The 17,086-nt window shown below is 29.7% G+C and overlaps 4 protein-coding genes across 4 annotated transcripts; 2 read left to right on the forward strand and 2 right to left on the reverse strand.

Moving 5' to 3' along the window:
- Positions 1-769: 769 nt before the first annotated feature.
- LOC125868356 (probable ascorbate-specific transmembrane electron transporter 1) lies at positions 770-2,831 on the reverse strand. Its single transcript, XM_049549012.1, has 4 exons — positions 2,518-2,831; positions 2,060-2,108; positions 1,484-1,683; positions 770-1,294 (listed from the first exon to the last, which is right to left on the reverse strand). Exons 1-4 carry the CDS (start codon positions 2,683-2,685, stop codon positions 1,046-1,048), a joined length of 666 nt encoding a protein of 221 aa, XP_049404969.1. The 5' UTR covers positions 2,686-2,831; the 3' UTR covers positions 770-1,045.
- A 2,855-nt stretch (positions 2,832-5,686) lies between these two features.
- On the reverse strand, positions 5,687-8,227 carry LOC125868355 (probable transmembrane ascorbate ferrireductase 3). The gene is made up of 4 exons (XM_049549011.1): positions 7,961-8,227; positions 7,674-7,722; positions 6,768-6,967; positions 5,687-6,081 (listed from the first exon to the last, which is right to left on the reverse strand). Exons 1-4 carry the CDS (start codon positions 8,120-8,122, stop codon positions 5,818-5,820), a joined length of 675 nt encoding a protein of 224 aa, XP_049404968.1. The 5' UTR covers positions 8,123-8,227; the 3' UTR covers positions 5,687-5,817.
- A 3,275-nt stretch (positions 8,228-11,502) lies between these two features.
- LOC125868347 (U-box domain-containing protein 21-like) lies at positions 11,503-13,246 on the forward strand. Its single transcript, XM_049549002.1, has one exon. The coding sequence runs from the start codon at positions 11,634-11,636 to the stop codon at positions 12,987-12,989; it is 1,356 nt and encodes a 451-aa protein (XP_049404959.1). The 5' UTR covers positions 11,503-11,633; the 3' UTR covers positions 12,990-13,246.
- Positions 13,247-15,483: 2,237 nt separating this feature from the next.
- LOC125868350 (putative clathrin assembly protein At2g25430) lies at positions 15,484-16,806 on the forward strand. Its single transcript, XM_049549004.1, has one exon. It carries the CDS (start codon positions 15,484-15,486, stop codon positions 16,804-16,806), a length of 1,323 nt encoding a protein of 440 aa, XP_049404961.1.
- Positions 16,807-17,086: the final 280 nt, after the last annotated feature.

Raw genomic sequence — 17,086 nt, forward strand, 5'->3', positions numbered from 1 at the left:
CTTATTAAACAGAATGGAAGCCACCAAACAGCTATTGGTATAGCATAATCTCTTCCTTGCCAGTTTCTCCAGTAATTGTGACAGTTACTTAGTTTCCTTGTTGCAAGTTATCTAATAGTAAATGGTTGGTGAACTATTATAAGTCTTTGAAATACTTTTAAGTTACAATGTTTGGTTCATTTATTTTTTCCATATGAAACTAAACATTATTCAATACAATATTTGGTTTTAGTTTCCTTTTCTGCATAAATACCTGTATAAGGTATGCTGGAATCTATATATTATTTTATTTGCGGGATAGTATATGAAAAAAGAGTGTGAGGATTAGTAATAACCCGTGCGTTATTACTAACCTTGTATAAGATATGCTGGAGTCTATATATTATTTTAGGTGGGATAGTGTATTGAATAAGAAGGTGCCCTTTCTACTTACTAGTAGTCAGAGTGATGTGCTCGTAGTTTCTTGTTCTTCGATTTTGTTGATATGTTGTTTCATGTAGTTCGATGGTAGTATTGTTTGGTTGTAGTACTATTCTGCCAAGTACTATTTGTTGTTTTGTTTACTACGTGTTGTCTCTTGTACTTTTATTACGTGTTTTTTAGTCTGTTTTTGTTTTGAGCCGAGGGTCTATCTCTATCAAAAACAACTTCTCTACCTCAACTCTGAGGTAAAGATAAGGTCTGCATACACTCTACTTGCGTGATGAAAATATCCAATCAATCAAAACTACTAAAGAAAGGTGATAGTCATACACTTGACACAATCAACTAAAAGAGAAACAAAAGAGTCTATTTACATAGCCATTTTAAATACAAGAAAAAAATATATATACAAAACCAAACCACCCATACAAAAACCAAGTAAATCTTTATAACACACGAAGCAACATACAAAAAAATATTTACAACAAATTTAAATATTTGACTAATAACCACATCATCTCATTTTTTGTCGTTTTTAAATAGTCATTATCATAGAGTTTCAGTGAAGACGATCCATAGTAACAACTATGTTTTTCAATTACAAAGTGATTATTTGTGAATTTTACACGAGAACAGTGACACCAACCGAAATTCCAAAGAGGAGGATCAAAAGCCCAATGAAATTAACTACAAGTCCTTCTTGGTTCCTTGTAAGGCCCAAAAATATGAATTTTTGCACCAACCCTGTCTCTGCAGCTACTATTGCCATGAAAAATATGGTGATCCCAATTAGGGCATGCCATGGTGCAACCCTTGACCTTGTCGACGATCGCGCCCCGGGGTATAAGAAGGTCAAAAAGGACAATATCCACTAGCAAAAAAAAAAAAAATCGTCATGGTATCTGAATTTTGAGATTCAAATGAGTCTTTCTGATTGTATATTTTTTTTTACGTCTTGTAAGTATTATAACTTATAGTATGTTCTATGTAGTTTGTCAAAATTAAAAGATTGAATCAAAATTCAAACTGTGTCACGTAAATTGAGACGTACTATTTTTACCTGCAAACCAAAGAGAATGATGGTGGAAAGACCAATCCAAGAGTGAAATGTATACATATGAGGAATTCCAGTTTCATTATGAAATTTGAAAACTGCAATTACTCCAATAATTCCAGTCAAAAGAGCTATCAAATGAAGAATCATGTGAAATAATTTATGATTTTTCCTTGATGTTGGAGTTGTATTGTATGCCATTATTGCTGTTCAAAAAACCCAAAATTTTAGATTGTTAATTCATAAACAAACAAACCAACAAACAAATAAATAATAAGGGCCCAACCCTACTTAATATTACATAGGACGATAACATATTCAATGTGATCTGGGGAGTATAGTGCACATATGTACGGACTTTACCAAGATAGTAAGGTTTTCGACTAACTCTTCGATCAAGAAAAACGTTTTCAAAATCAAATTTAAAAAATACATAGAGTGAAGAAGTAATAATGAAATATGGAGAAAAAAAAGAAAGTGTCTAAAGCAAAGATAATTGAAAAACCAAAGATAATACTAGAATTAAAAAATAATTTTTTTAAAAAAAAGGTTTTTTGGTAATGTAAGAAAAAAATATCCTACCTTCTCCAGCCATTAAGACAAATCCAATAACCATAAGCAATGGGTGAATCTGCAAGTACCAAAATACCCAAATAATTAGTACAAAAGAAATTTAATATATAAAAAATAAAATATAGAAATAAAAAAAATAACACCCAAAAATTCCCACAAACTACTTTTGATTTTGGAAAAAAAAAAGATGGATTAGTTAGGGGAATTTTTTTAAATAGCCACTTTTCAGTCCCTATAGTTGAAAAATAGCTAATGAATATTATTTTTCGAAAAAAAGAGTCGAAAAGTGGTCAGCTGACACTATGATTTCTACAATAATTAGTACAACAAAAAATAGCCGTTGTCCTAAAGTTTCAAATTCTACTAATAAAATTTCAATTATGAAATTTTGAAACTGTAGATCAAATTTCAGGATTGAAGATATTTCTCGAAGATACCAGTGAATGCTAGTTGTATCAAAAACTTACATTGAAAATCTTGGGCTTATTGGATGAAGAGAAAGCAAGGCCTTCTCTAAAGTGCAAAAGCCAAACTAACACAAGTGTTGTTATAGCTATGAACAACAAGTGTCCAAATATTGTTATTGCTATTGGAGATTTCACTTGGTAGCTTGAACTACTAATCTTGTTTGGCATTTTAAAAAGATTTTTTTTTACTAATAATTCTTTCAATTATTTTATTTCAACACAAGAAGGATACAAGAACAAGATAGAGAAGAAAGTAGAAGTGTAAATTGGATAGTTTTGAAAAGGGCTAAAGGATAAATAGGCAAATAAAGAAGAGTTCCAAAGTGGTTGCTTGCTTATTGCCAAGTTTAATATATAATACTAAAAAGATATTTGGAGTTCGGAATCAAAATGACTACTTTTTTCCTGCTAAATGTATAAAGGGTCACTCAGTATTTTTTTTTTAACCAAAAGGGATAATTCATTAACAAGAGAGCTAGATATATTGTGATTTTAACAATTGTTCACCGCATAAAAAATAATGACTTCACTACACAATCAGCGAGTTATGTTTTCTAACGTTTTTTATTTTTTATTTTATCACTAGTTAGACAATATCTCACATGCATATGAAATGAATTGGAGGGAACATCACATTTAATTTAATCTCTATTTATACACTAAAACACATTAATAGAGTTAAATGCCTATAGTTAATGTGAGACAATGACCTTAAGTATTTAGGTATAACCTATTAAACCACACTTAAGTTTGGTAGAACTTGAGTGAAAATTTTGGTTAAAGACTTGAATACATAATATGTGTCTTTTAGATTAACTATTATTATTTTTTAATATATGCAATTATGATGTTCAAATTAATTTGCGCGTCTTTGGGCTAATTTTATGAGATATTTATTATTTTTCATCGAGTAACTTTGTTTATCAGGACTTGTTCATATGAGAAGAAATTATTTAATATTTTTTTCCTTAGTGATTATATTTAAATCTGAAACCTCGTGTCTAGATTTATCATAGACTTGTGGTTGACAAAGTAAAAGAGGAATTTAATATGCTTACGTTACGTAGAGAATTTGTAGTTTATAACAATGTCTAGATCTGTCATTATGCTTTATGTTGAATATATTTTAGAACTTGTTAAACATAAAAAGATGCTTTTTGTGAAGTTGATTATTTAAATAATATCAATTGACCCTACTGTGTTTAGATTAGGGTTTCTGTTTAAGAAAGCTTAGCTTGTTAGCTTTGTTTTTGACTCTCATCTTAATTAACGGGGCCCTTAATTGAATACTGATCGAATTGTTTGTAAATTCGAGACTTTTCCAATAAAGGGAGTAAAGAAGAGATATGGACAATCCGTGTATAAATCATTCCTTGTTCATGCAGGGTTTGAGGTAAGGTCACACCTCAATATGTGTGATGTAAACAACGAAAATTTTATGAATCACACAAAAATAATTTTATCGTTAATCAAAAACACTCCATCAAGTAAAGAGATAAGTCTGTCAATAATATTTAAATAAAACAATATCAGATATTGGGATTAGATATAATAATAATTATTTTAAAGAAGACTCAATAAGGGTCAAATTTTCAAAGATGGGACCAAATTATGGACCCCTTATTGGATTTTTTATTGTTACATGTTAACCCCTTTTTATGCTTCATAATAAGGTCTTAATCAAAGAAGTATGTACTAAATAAAACTGGACCAATATAATGTGAAATAATATTATTCACACAAATTTTGATGACTCATCCAATGCTTCTTGTCAAGATTTTTCTATTTTATAATTTGAATTCAAAATCTCTAATTAAAGATGATTTGTTGAATGAGATGAAAAAGAAAAAAAAATGATCACAATTTCTAATATAGTTACAACGTGGAACTCTTTAACCCAATATTTGTGGTTTTGGTTAAGTAGATAATTAAGTTTTAGTAAATACTATATAATATAATACTCCACTTGTTATGTTTATTTCAAGGCCATTTGGACTTCCTTTTTCTCTTACTTAGTCACGTAAAAGCATGACAAGTGACAATTTTTTTTTTAAATAAAATAATCATATGGTTTTGGCTTTATATACCAAAAAGATTTGTAGACATTGAGCTAAGGTGGGCACACATTAATAAATGGTGACTACTTGTCATTTTTTGATTCACTTTCTTCTTCAATGTTTTGGATGCCTTACTTGAGTGATTAATTTGTTACTGTGGGAATATTCAAGAGAAAAAATGACAATAAAGTTTTCCTTATATTTGGGGTAGATTTTAAATAATCCATTAAATATACTTAGAGTAATTAGTTGTGATGTAAACTTTTATAAGACAATTGTGCCATGGGTGCAATGAATTTAGGTTTATTGGGAGAGTGTATAAGAATAAGAAAATATAATGTATTAATAATGTTTATATTAGTTATATTTGTATTAGTTATGCTGAGATTTTTCTTATGTAGTGTTTGGTTTGATGTACTAAAAATATCACGCATTGCATAATTTTTTTTAAAAAATTATTATTTGTTTATAAAAATACTCTTCACAAATATAGTGGAGAGGATGTGGACAAGTTTTTGAGGGACAATTGTGCCTTTAATCATGCTAATGTATGCATTAGAGCCCATTACAGTATTGATGCATAGAAATCTATGATATTACTAATACACTCCACAATGCACAATACAGTGTATTATTAATGCAAGCATTAGTTACACATAAATTGTAAAAGTGTACCGAACAAGGTACTAATAATACATATCGGCGATATTGGGTGGTCGTGCAACCATGGTTACCTCACAAAAAAGTCGTTCATATTATTAGAAAACAATTCTATACTTCATCTGAGGTTAATTTCTTAGATAATTAGTCAACTAATAGTTATTATCTTCGTATTCTTCGTTAAAAAAATTAGAATCAAGAAGAAGGATGACTTTTTGAGATACTAACTATTAATTAAGTGACTATCTGATTCAGTGTAGTACCACAAATTGAATCTAAAAAGGATAAAATATACGTAAATCTTATCCCTATCTTGAGAGGTATATATAGAAAGACTACTAATTTCGATAGACACTCGGCTTATGAAGAATTACATAGGCAAAAAATCAAAATAAAAACAAATACTTCATTAAAAACAAACTTCAATTACAATTTAATTACACAATTCAAAAGAAAAACAAACCCCCCAAAAAATAAATTATACAAAGAACATCACCCCATCAATACATCACTCCTCTAGAGTATAAAAGTACTTATTAATTGATTGATAATATGAAATTTAATTATGTTTAACAAATAATTATCATGCATAACGTCCAAGAGAAACAGAAAAATCAACAGTAACACCAAAAAGTAGGATGAAAATTGCAAGGAAATTAATCAAAATTGATTCTCCAGAAAATAATGGAAGTTGCAAAAATGTTGATTTTTGCATTAATCCAGTCAATGCTGTAACAATTATCATGTAGAATATTGCTCTACCACCAGATATGTGCCATGGTAAATTTACTGCTCTTGTTTCTCTTCTTGTGTATGGTAACATGTACATACATAGTCCAATCACCCACTGAAAAAATTAAGAATCATAATTAGAAGAAAATTAAAATTAATGAACAATGGGAGCCGGGATTACAAGCATACTCAGTGTAATTTTACAAGTGAGGTTTGAGTAGAGTTTATGTAGATTTTATCTTTACCTTATGGAGGTAAAGAAATTACGTTGTTTCAGGTAGACTCTCGGCTTAAGTTATAAAGCATTTTAAAGGAGTTCGAAAGAGTAATCAATAGTTCACTATAACAATCATATTTTGTTGGAATCGATATTTCCCGTTATGTTATATTATATGTTCTCTATAACAACATTTCACTATGCCAGTAAAATATGAGAACAAACGATGTTGTTATAGAGAGGTTTGATTGTACAATCAATATATTGATTATATACTAAGTATACATTGTCGACGGCTACAACTACGGCTAGGCGGATAATTTTTTGTTTAACCGACTAATTGAAGTATGTTTTAATACATAGATGATGATAATTCAAGTAGCAAAAAGGAACAATTGATAGTTGAGGTGTGGAAGTCGTGAAAAATGATAGTTCAAATGCGTTTTTGACCATTAAATGTATATCTTAATTCTTAAGACATAAAATGAGGGTAAAATAGTCAAAATCCCTCTTATTTAATGTTTTCATAAAAGACGTGTAAAAGAAAAATACGACAGATAATTTGAGACAGAGGGAGTAACTACCTGTAAAATGTAAAGGCAGAAGGTGCCAATGCCTATCCATGAATGAAAGCTATACAAGTTTCTCAAACCCCTTCTATCATGGTACTTGAATGCAGCATGTAATCCAACAATTCCCAGAATAATTGCACATAAATGAAGTAAAAAATGTGCAATTTTTTGTACTTTCTTCTCTGCTCTCACTGTCATGTATGCCATAAGTGCTGTACATACAAAAAAAAAAAAAAAATCAAAATGAAGTAATTAAAAAAAAGTTATTTATTATGCATGTACTTATGTTCTAATATATGTAACATACTCCAATTTGATTAATCGACCTGAGTTTAAGAAAGAAATGAAGAACTTTGATATTTGTGGTTCTGAAAATGATTATTTGTGTGTGTGATCTATCACACCATTTTTTGGAACTTGTGAGTTGTGACATTAAACATGTTATAACATTTGTGTAATTATAAGATTCAACTTGTCATTAAGTGTGAAATGAGAAGCGTAAAATTAGTTATTTTTAAATATAGAAATAGTTATTAAATTTGGAAATGATCTTCTAATTTTACCTTCAAGAGAAGATCTTATTATAGAAACATAAACTCGTATGTTTGAAAGTTTCAAAAAAAATTTCCCTTAAAACTTCGTACCTATAAAAATTTTGTTACATAAATTGAATCGAAAGGATTAATAGTTACAACGTAATTGTTCATACACTATTTTCTACGACTTACCTATTTTGAAATGAGTTTTACTTGCACATTTACCGTCAATATTTAAATTATTTTACATTATCAGATTAAGATGACTTATAACATCGTACAAACGGAATATAATAAAAATTATAGTAAACTTGTCATTATAACATATATTTTTTAAATTTATTTTTAATTATAACATATTAAATATATCGATAGTGGATACCTTGACCAGACAAGAAAACCAACCCCAAGAACATCAAGAGTGGGTGGACCTGCAGAAAGTTACAATAACATTTAACAATAAAGTCTAATTAAGACATTTAATTAAACATTAAATTTCAATTAATTAAAATCAAGGTATATATATATATATATTGATTATAGTATATACTTACATTTTTTTTACAAAGGGAATTACAAGGTGGGGGAATTGAACTCTCATAATCAACAAGGTAAACGTTCATGTAATTAACTAACTAGGCTATTAAAATTTTCTTAGTATATACTTACATTAAAAATCTTATTAGGATCGTATGAATCGAGATCAACGCCTTCACGATAATGCAACAACCAAACAAGCATAAGAATCGCAGCTATAACGCCAAAAATATAAGCAAAAATTGTTATCCTTGAAGCTGGTCGATAGTATCGGTGCGTTACAATGGTATCCATGGCCTCTAATTAGAGGAAAAAGAATAATTAACAAATGGTATTATGGATGAAGAAGAAAGAAGAGAAAAAATTTAGTTAGATTTTTGTTGTGTATTTTTTTTTTAGTTTGATATTTTTAGTGTATGATTTGATCACTATATATATAGAAAGCCTGCATATAAATATACTTTGTTAAAGGGTTTTAATTTGCTTCTTATGAAAGTTTGGTATTTATTTCTTTTTAACTTTGTGCATTGGCAAGGCATAAGAGAAAAGACAAAGCCATCACTTGTAGGCCTATTTTTTTATTTATTATAATAAACAACTTTTTAATATTATAGGGAAGGGACCCAAAAAAATAATCATTTTGCTTATAATATATGTTTTTTTCTCTTTTTATGTTTTCATTTTCTTTTGTTTTAATTTAATTTCTCACTTCTTTTCTTCTCCTCTTATGTTAATCTTTTGTAATATATATCTTCGAAATGTTTTATGATCAGTAGTGTACACAAAAAAATTTATATAGCAAATAAAAAAATCGTGTATATTGATTTTGTTACTCCTTAATATCTATCTATTCAAAACATTTCGTTGAAGTATTATTTTATGACATCGCTTGAGACAAGGTACGCAAATTTATTACAATATATAATATTTATTTGTTTGTTGAAACTGATTGAGTCAAGGTAAATCCACCATAGTTTGTGAAGAATCTTGTTTAAACATTTATAATTAAAAATTCTCTTTAATTAATGAATTAAAAAGTTGAACTGACAAGCTAACCAAAAAGTTTAAGTACGAGAGAACTATAGGGAATAAAAGCTAATTAATGTAAAAGAAGAATATGTAAGACAAAAGTATCTGTCACATATATATGAGATTAATCTTTTATTTTTTCTGTTTTTCGTTTTTTATTTGATCTTTGATTCGAATCGTTATAAAGGTGATTCTATATCTACTAGAGATTGAATTCAAGATCTTTAATTAATAATAAATAAGTTCTTACTATTCTATCACAATTCAAAACCTCTCTTGAAACATTCTTGGCGAGGATTAATATATTTATGACAACATGAATTTATAAGTGCTCCCATATGAATATTACAACAAAAGAAGAAGTTCGAGTACAACTAATATTTTGGTAAATGATTATAGACGATAGACGATAGTTTAATCTTTTATCTGTATTTAAGCAATATATAAGTAAATATTTTTTTCAAAAAAAAAGGCCGAACATTAACCTTTGAATGTAACGTTATTTACAAGAGTAATTTTCTAAGACATATTCTTACAACTTCTAAAAATAGGGACAAAATCAAACGACAACCTAAAAGAGGGACATTTGAGTAAATCAATCCTTGCAACAATCTCTAACATGATTATTTTTTAAAATTTTAAAAATATATATTTATAGTTAGAAGCTACACTCTTTGTTTCAATTTATTTGTCTTTTTTTTTAGTTCGTCAAAGAAAATGAAAATATTTTGATACATTCTATTCTACGTATCTTTAATTTAAACCCACAAAATTCTTTAATTTCTTAAATATCATATTAACACAAAACCAGATAAATAAATTAAAATCGAAGAATTTTCGTAAAGTATGCGTGTTAGGTTCGCGTACAAGCAGCGTAATTATATATTTACCTGAAAAACGAGTACGCGTAAACAAAACAATAAATCCAAAAAAGAAAAATAAAATAAAATTAGTGCAGTTTAGTCCTTTTATCTTTTATGTTTGACAAATAACCTCTCTATTTTTGTAGACTTATGTTATAATCCCTTCAACTTGTCGATTGAATTGGAACCATTGAGATTATATGAAAGTTAATTATTTTAACGTATGGATTGCCAGAATCGGAGTCGGGATTTGAGGTTTATGGATTTTCTTATTTCTAATCTTTTTAAGTTGTTCAAAATTAATAATTCATACATATTTAATAAATTTTAAAGATAAATATAAGATTTGAACCAAAGCTACTGAATTCAGTCAAATCAGCAGTTAGGGTACAACCTAGCTCCGCCCTTGTGGATAGCCTAACTATTACATTATATCAAAGATAAGCCTCAAATACTCCTCTTTTATAAAAAAGTATTTCAATCTTGAAAATTGAAAAAAAAATCATGTTTAAAAGAAGAAGTTTTCCTCTTCTAAACTAGCGCAAAAAAAAAAATCATAAATGTAAATGAGTTATATTAAAATAAACATGATGAAAAGGATTCACGAAATGCTGGTGATTAAGAGCCAGAAAATCATAAATTGGACAAACAATATACTTATAAACTAGATGTATATCATAGTTTTGAGCTCATAAACAGGATTGATGAAATTAATTATATAAGAAAATTCAGACATACAATAAATACTTTGGAAATAAAGATGGACTGATATGTAATAAACAAAACTTATAGGGAGGAAAGTGTAGTTATCCCAAATAAATAAAAATTGATCAAACAATAAACGTTAGTATTACTTCTCAAATCTTATTCGGGTCACACCGACCCCGTCTTTTGACGGATTTGTTTGTTCTCATTGTCTTGTCAAAAATCAAACTCATTGATTCTTTTTTTCTTTCGATTTTCGTTACACGTTTTGAGATCTTGACTAATTCAGATTTGTATTATGTAATACTTATTAAAAGTAAGGTAATGTTCCTTATTAGGAAATATTTTATTCACATGGTTCAAACTTCAAACACGAAATATCTGGTTAAGGGTGAGACGTACAAAAGCGGACGAAAGAAAATTCAAAATTCAAAATTTATGAGTTTTTATAACGATCTCGAATAAATATACATTTACAATCAAATATTTATAGATATTTAGTGAATTTCTTACTTTCTCTATATTGAGCATAGAGAATAAAGTATAAAAGGAAAATGTTTAAATTTGACAAAAAAATTATTAAATTCATGTGAACCTGTAATATTTATACTAATTTTGCCCTAGGGGTTGAAGTGGTTCATTCGGACTCCCTTCATTTGACTCTTTTTTTTTTTTTGGAAAACTAATAAATGATGAACCTCTCAAGAATAATCTATCGCTATCATTATAAAAAGAAATTTTATTCATCTCACCACAACAATGATCGATTGTTATTTTAGTCTTTTTTGAAGAAAAAAAAAATTCCTATTCCAAACTCCACGGTCTAAGCCCACCTTCTTGGTCACCATTTTTTGGGTTCACTTTTACCAAGTCAAATCTTTCATATTATATGGTCAATATTCAAGGTCCCCCNCCCCCCCCCCACAAACCCCTAACACGTTCTTGAACGTTTTTATTATTATTGGACTAACTAATTTAAATAAACTTCAAAGTTTGAATTGAACCGCGTGATACATTCCATATTAAATCACCACTTATATTACATATATATATATATAACGCATCAACATACTTGAGTCCTATCCCTAACAAAACCAAAAAACCAAAAAAAAAACATAATTTCTTTTCAAAATTCTAGTAAATTTTAAGTTTTTTGGGGGTTTGTTAGCTTGTATTTGTTTAGTCTTCAGATAGTGACTCGCGTAGAGATGATTGCAACATGGAGAAAAAAGAGAACAGAGAAAAGGGTAACAAAGAGAGGATTTATGAAGAAAACAATCAAGGAGTTAGTGATACCAATCCAATTTACATGTCCAATTTCATTAGATTTAATGAAAGATCCAGTGACTTTATCAACAGGGATTACGTATGATCGAGAAAACATCGAAAAATGGATTAATGAAGGTGGAAACCAAACATGTCCTATCACAAATCAAGACTTGAAGTCATATGGAAGTGGCATTAGTACTATTGATCCTGTTTTAATTCCAAATCACAACATTCGAAAAATGATTCAACAATGGTGTGTTGAAAATAAGGAACATGGGATTGATAGGATTCCAACTCCAAGAATCCCCATTTCATCGTCTGATGTCTCTGAATTACTCGCGAAAATAACTAATTCGAGTAAGTTAGAGATGCAAGACTCAAGATTATGCGAAGAATTAGTCACTAGAGTGAAGAATTTAGCTAGTGAAAGTGATCGAAACAAATGTTGTTTCGTCACTAATGGCATAGGAAAGGTGTTATCATCAGCATTTCTTGAACTATCAAAGGGAAAAAACGCGAAAAATGCTTCAACAGAGGAAGTGATCTTGTCAACTTTGACACTTTTTTTGCCTTTGGATGTTAAGTCCAAGACAATTCTTGGGTCGATTTCATCGTTACGTTGCATAGCATGGTTCTTGAAGAATGGGAGTTTATCAAGTAGGAGGAATGCAGTTCTTGTCCTTAGAGATATCATGAAAATGGAAGAACAAGAAAAGGTTGAAATCTTGTTGAATATTGAAGGTGCTTTAGAAGGGCTAGTGAAGTTAGTAAAAGAGCCAATTTGTCCTAATACTACAAAAGCTTCTTTATTAACAATTTATCATATGGTAATTAATTCATCATCACAGTCATCAAGATCAAGATTTGTTGATGTGGGGTTAGTTGAATTGTTGATAGAATTACTTGTGGATTGTGACAAAAGCATATGTGAAAAGGCATTAGGTGTTTTGGATGGGATATTGAGCTATGAAGAAGGGGTGAAAAGGGCTTATAATTATGCACTTAGTGTGCCTGTTTTGGTGAAGAAATTGTTGAGAGTTTCAGATTTGGCTACTGAATTTTCAGTTTCAATTTTGTGGAAGATATGCAAGAATGAAAATAATGGAGATTGTGGTGTTCTTGTTGAAGCACTTCAAGTTGGTGCATTTCAAAAGCTTTTGTTGATGCTACAAGTTGGTTGTAGTGAAATAACAAAAGAGAAAGCTAGTGAATTGTTGAAGTTGTTGAATGTGCATAGGGATAGAGCAGAGTGTGTTGATTCTTTGGACTTCAAGAGTCTCAAAAGGACATTTTGAAACGATGTCAGAGACAGAATTTACATCGAGAGAGTTCAATATCTAGTATAATTTTTTCGATGGAGGGGATTCAGATGAACCCCTTTCCGCCCCTTGCTTGTTATGACTATTACTATACATGATTCATTTTTCATTGTATACAAGTAAATCCAAGAATAAGGAAAAATATTAGTTCATAGTAGACTTTTTTTTTATCATCATTCTATATACATATGCCGATAAATTAAGATGTCATATAAATTTATGTATTAAGTATCTGTATGGAGGGGTCTTCACCTCCATGTGTTGTGTGTAATTGCCATAGATTTGATGTGAGGTTTGTACTTTTGAAACTATAGTGAGTATAAAGGAATAAGTTTTATATTTGGGATAGGTCCAAAATGGTTTCTTTAAATATATTTTTGAGCAGTTCTGGTCATTTATATTTGCAAAAGATGAGAAAACATATAGTTACACGAAATTCTAAAGACAGATGAAAAGTATCAACACCTCAAAAATTGCACACTCTAGAATTAACCAAAATAGCATAAATTAAATCCATTTTATTTCACATTTGTTGCTAAACCTAACAAGTAAGATTAGTTAAGCATTTGAAGGAGATCAAAAATGCTAAATTTGACTAATTTAAAGGATCAAAATTGCTTTGAAATAAATTAAAAGGACGATTTTGAACCAACTCTCAAACATAAGGGACTATTTTTTGTCATTTTCTTCAAAATTTATCATTATTTCCTTTCAAGCTTAAATTACCTGTGAATAGAAAATGTATAACATTATATGGTTATGTTAATAGTTTAAGTTAAAATACATGGATAGACATTCAAACTAAGTCTTAATTTTTATGTTCGACACTTAACCTTACCTAGTGATCTTTTAAACATTTCAACTTGACACATGTGTATACCTAGCATACCTCATGCATGATACTGCAATCGCAAGTAACATGTTAAATAAACGAATCAACAATGACACATGATTCTTTTTTAAAAAATAACTTTTTTAACAATTTTTTAATTTAAAATTTAGTTTAGTTTCCAAGTATAGTACAAAATACATGCCATTATGAGTTTGATAAAGATTAGGGACTTCACATAAAAAATAATAATTAAATGAGGTAATCCTCAAAAAGAAAATAAAAAAAGAATGGAGTATAATAAAGATGACTTAGAAAAGTCTTGAGTCAATTTTCCCTACCTACAACAGCCTAAAATAAATTGAACTAGCAAAACTTTAGTCTAAAGTAATTAAGGTTTGATCAAGAATTAATAAATTCAACAAGAATTTTTCTGTTCCCCAAGAGGGACCAAATCAATGAAATAAAAAAAGAAAAGGGTGGTGGCTTACCCTAGTTGATATATTTTGTTGACTGACAATTCGAATTACTTCTCTTTTTCTTGTCCAAGAAGAAAATACTTCATCCATCTCATTTTATTTGATTGAGCATAAAATTTTAAAAAGAAATATATTTTTCTAAAACTTATAGGATCTATCTGGTAGAAGAAAAAAAAAATTCCAGAAAAATAAATGAACTTCTTACTTATATAGTCTTGTTATTTATACGTCTAAGTCTTTGCCCATCGATAGTTGGAGGTAGAACTAATACTAGTGCATGTAAGTGTTGCAAATAGAAGTTTCAAATCCCAAGCTATAGGAATAACCATTGAAAGAAGGAAAAAAACAAGTCAATGGTTGTAAATCAACTCATCAAATATAAAATAAAAAGTTTAAAGTTAAATTATTATGATACTTTTTTGTACAATGAACACAAAGTTGGATAACTACCTATGAAATTTACTCTACATTAGTCATATTCATATACCTATATCAAAGGACAAAGCAAGAGTACTTTTCCCTTTTCTTTATTATCATTGTAAAAAACTATAGTAATTTCATAGCGGTCTAGATGGTACAATGAAAATGAACATAATATAATATAATAATAATTATATAATATAATGGATGGGTTGTCACTTGTCATATGGTTACAAAGTTCATGGAGAATGTCAATCTTTTCTTGAACTATCTTGTAAGCGTCGAAATTCAAATGTCATATACTTCATATTTAAACTAAAAAACTAAAGTATATGCCACAACTCATTTCATTATTCCTTAGGTTTGGAGTAGCTGTAATGATCAGTTGAACACTTTTCATCGAAAAATTATAATATAGTGATATATAGAAAATTAAATTGTATATATAAGTAAAAAAAATACTTTCATTTGTATATATTAAATCTTGAACATTCTTAGCGAAATTCTTGATTTCGTAAAATGATTATCTAAGGGGAGTCAATTGACACCTCTTTGTTAATAAATTACAAAGCAAACAATGTTTTTAACTATATGTTGATGCCTTGGCTTCTTTAAATTTTGAATTTTCTCAGTGAAAACTCTAGCTCTATCCCGACTCACGAGGCTCCGTCGTTGAATTCTATAACCTCAAACATAAGTACTCCTTTCTATAGTTTCCCCTCATCCCCTTTCTATTCAAATCATGCATAGAAGAATCAAGAAAGTATTCACTTCCCTTAGGGAGCACACATGTGTTAGCTATGCAAAATTTGCAACCATTGGAGGCTTTTGTGACCTTGATCACATTGTTGTCAATGCCACTTCCCCTGATGACACACCATTGCCTGATCGATATGTACTCGAAATCCTCCAAATATTTTCCATTTGTCCGTCTTCTTTTGGTCCATTCGCGTTGTCTTTTAGTCAACGTTTTGCCAACACACGATGCTGGAGAGTCGCGTTGAAATGCCTCCACCTCCTCCATCGGCTCCTTAAGGCATTGCCTCACACTAGCCCTTTTCGCGAAGAACTCATGTTGGCAAGATCAAATGGTTTGATATCTCTCTACCCTTGTAACTTCAAGGATAGGTCTTCCTCTGCCTCTCAAGATTACACCTATTTCATTTGGTCATATGCACGTTTGCTCGATGAATCCCTCGATTGTTGTGCCACTCAAGGAAAAGAAATCGTCGAATATCACACTACTAGTCATGAAAACTTTATTGACAAGATGGATGAAGTAAGGCTAATGCTAGAATTCTTGCCTCAGTTACAAAGCCTAATAGACAGAGTCATGGACTGCAGGCCAATAACAGCGCAAGCAACGCGTAACATTATAATTCAATCTGTCATGAAACATGTAATTCGCGATAGCTTCACGTGTTACACTACTTTCAGGAAAGAGATTGTTGAGATACTAGATCATCTCATACAATTGCCATACACAAACTGTACTGCAGCATTTGAGATATACAAGAAAGCAGCTAAACAAGCAAATGAACTTAGTGAATTTTATGATTGGTGCAAGTCTTTAGGACTCTGTGGCATGTATGAGTGTCCATTCATTGACAAAATCCCACAAATCCAAATCATAGCTCTTGAGAACTTCCTCAATGGAATGTGGCAATCGACAGATGATCCGTCCTCTTCAACGTCTGTTTCCCCTCTAACATCAACCGAAGATGGCAACGATTGTAAACAGAAACAGACTATGACGTTGCTTGGACCCTCTAAAAATGTTGTTGCATCCGTGCCAGATACTCCAAAAATGCATAGCAACATTGATGATACTGAAGAGTCCGAGCAACATAGGAAACAGAAGAGACAATCAAGATTTGATAGTGAAATGCAACCTTTGATGCAACTTGAAGATGACAATCAAGATTGGGAGACTCTTTTGGATGCTTCTGTTTCATTTCAAAGCATAGCTTCAAGAAATAATTTTTACCTACAAAACAATGGATGGGAAATACAAGTGTATCAGCCAAATAGTGGAATATATCCAACTAACTCCATCTATCATTGAAGTTGATTTCTCATATGATGCTCAATTAACACTTCTCGTGCTTTAATTCGTTTATCTATTTTACTTTTTAGTCTGTTTCATAAAAAATGTATTAACTTTTCACATGACATGTTTAAGACCATGGAATTAAAGATCATTTTGGTACATTTTATGTATCTTTAGCTGAAGACTACAAGATTTCAAAAATCTGCTTTACGTTCATAAACTTTGTGTCAAGTCAAAATCAAATAAACAAATTGAAAAATAGAAGATTTTTAATTTTGTTTGACCGTATAAATTT

Source organism: Solanum stenotomum, chromosome 6 (genome assembly GCF_019186545.1).
Source record: "Solanum stenotomum isolate F172 chromosome 6, ASM1918654v1, whole genome shotgun sequence".
In the NCBI taxonomy this organism is placed as follows: Eukaryota; Viridiplantae; Streptophyta; class Magnoliopsida; order Solanales; family Solanaceae; genus Solanum; species Solanum stenotomum.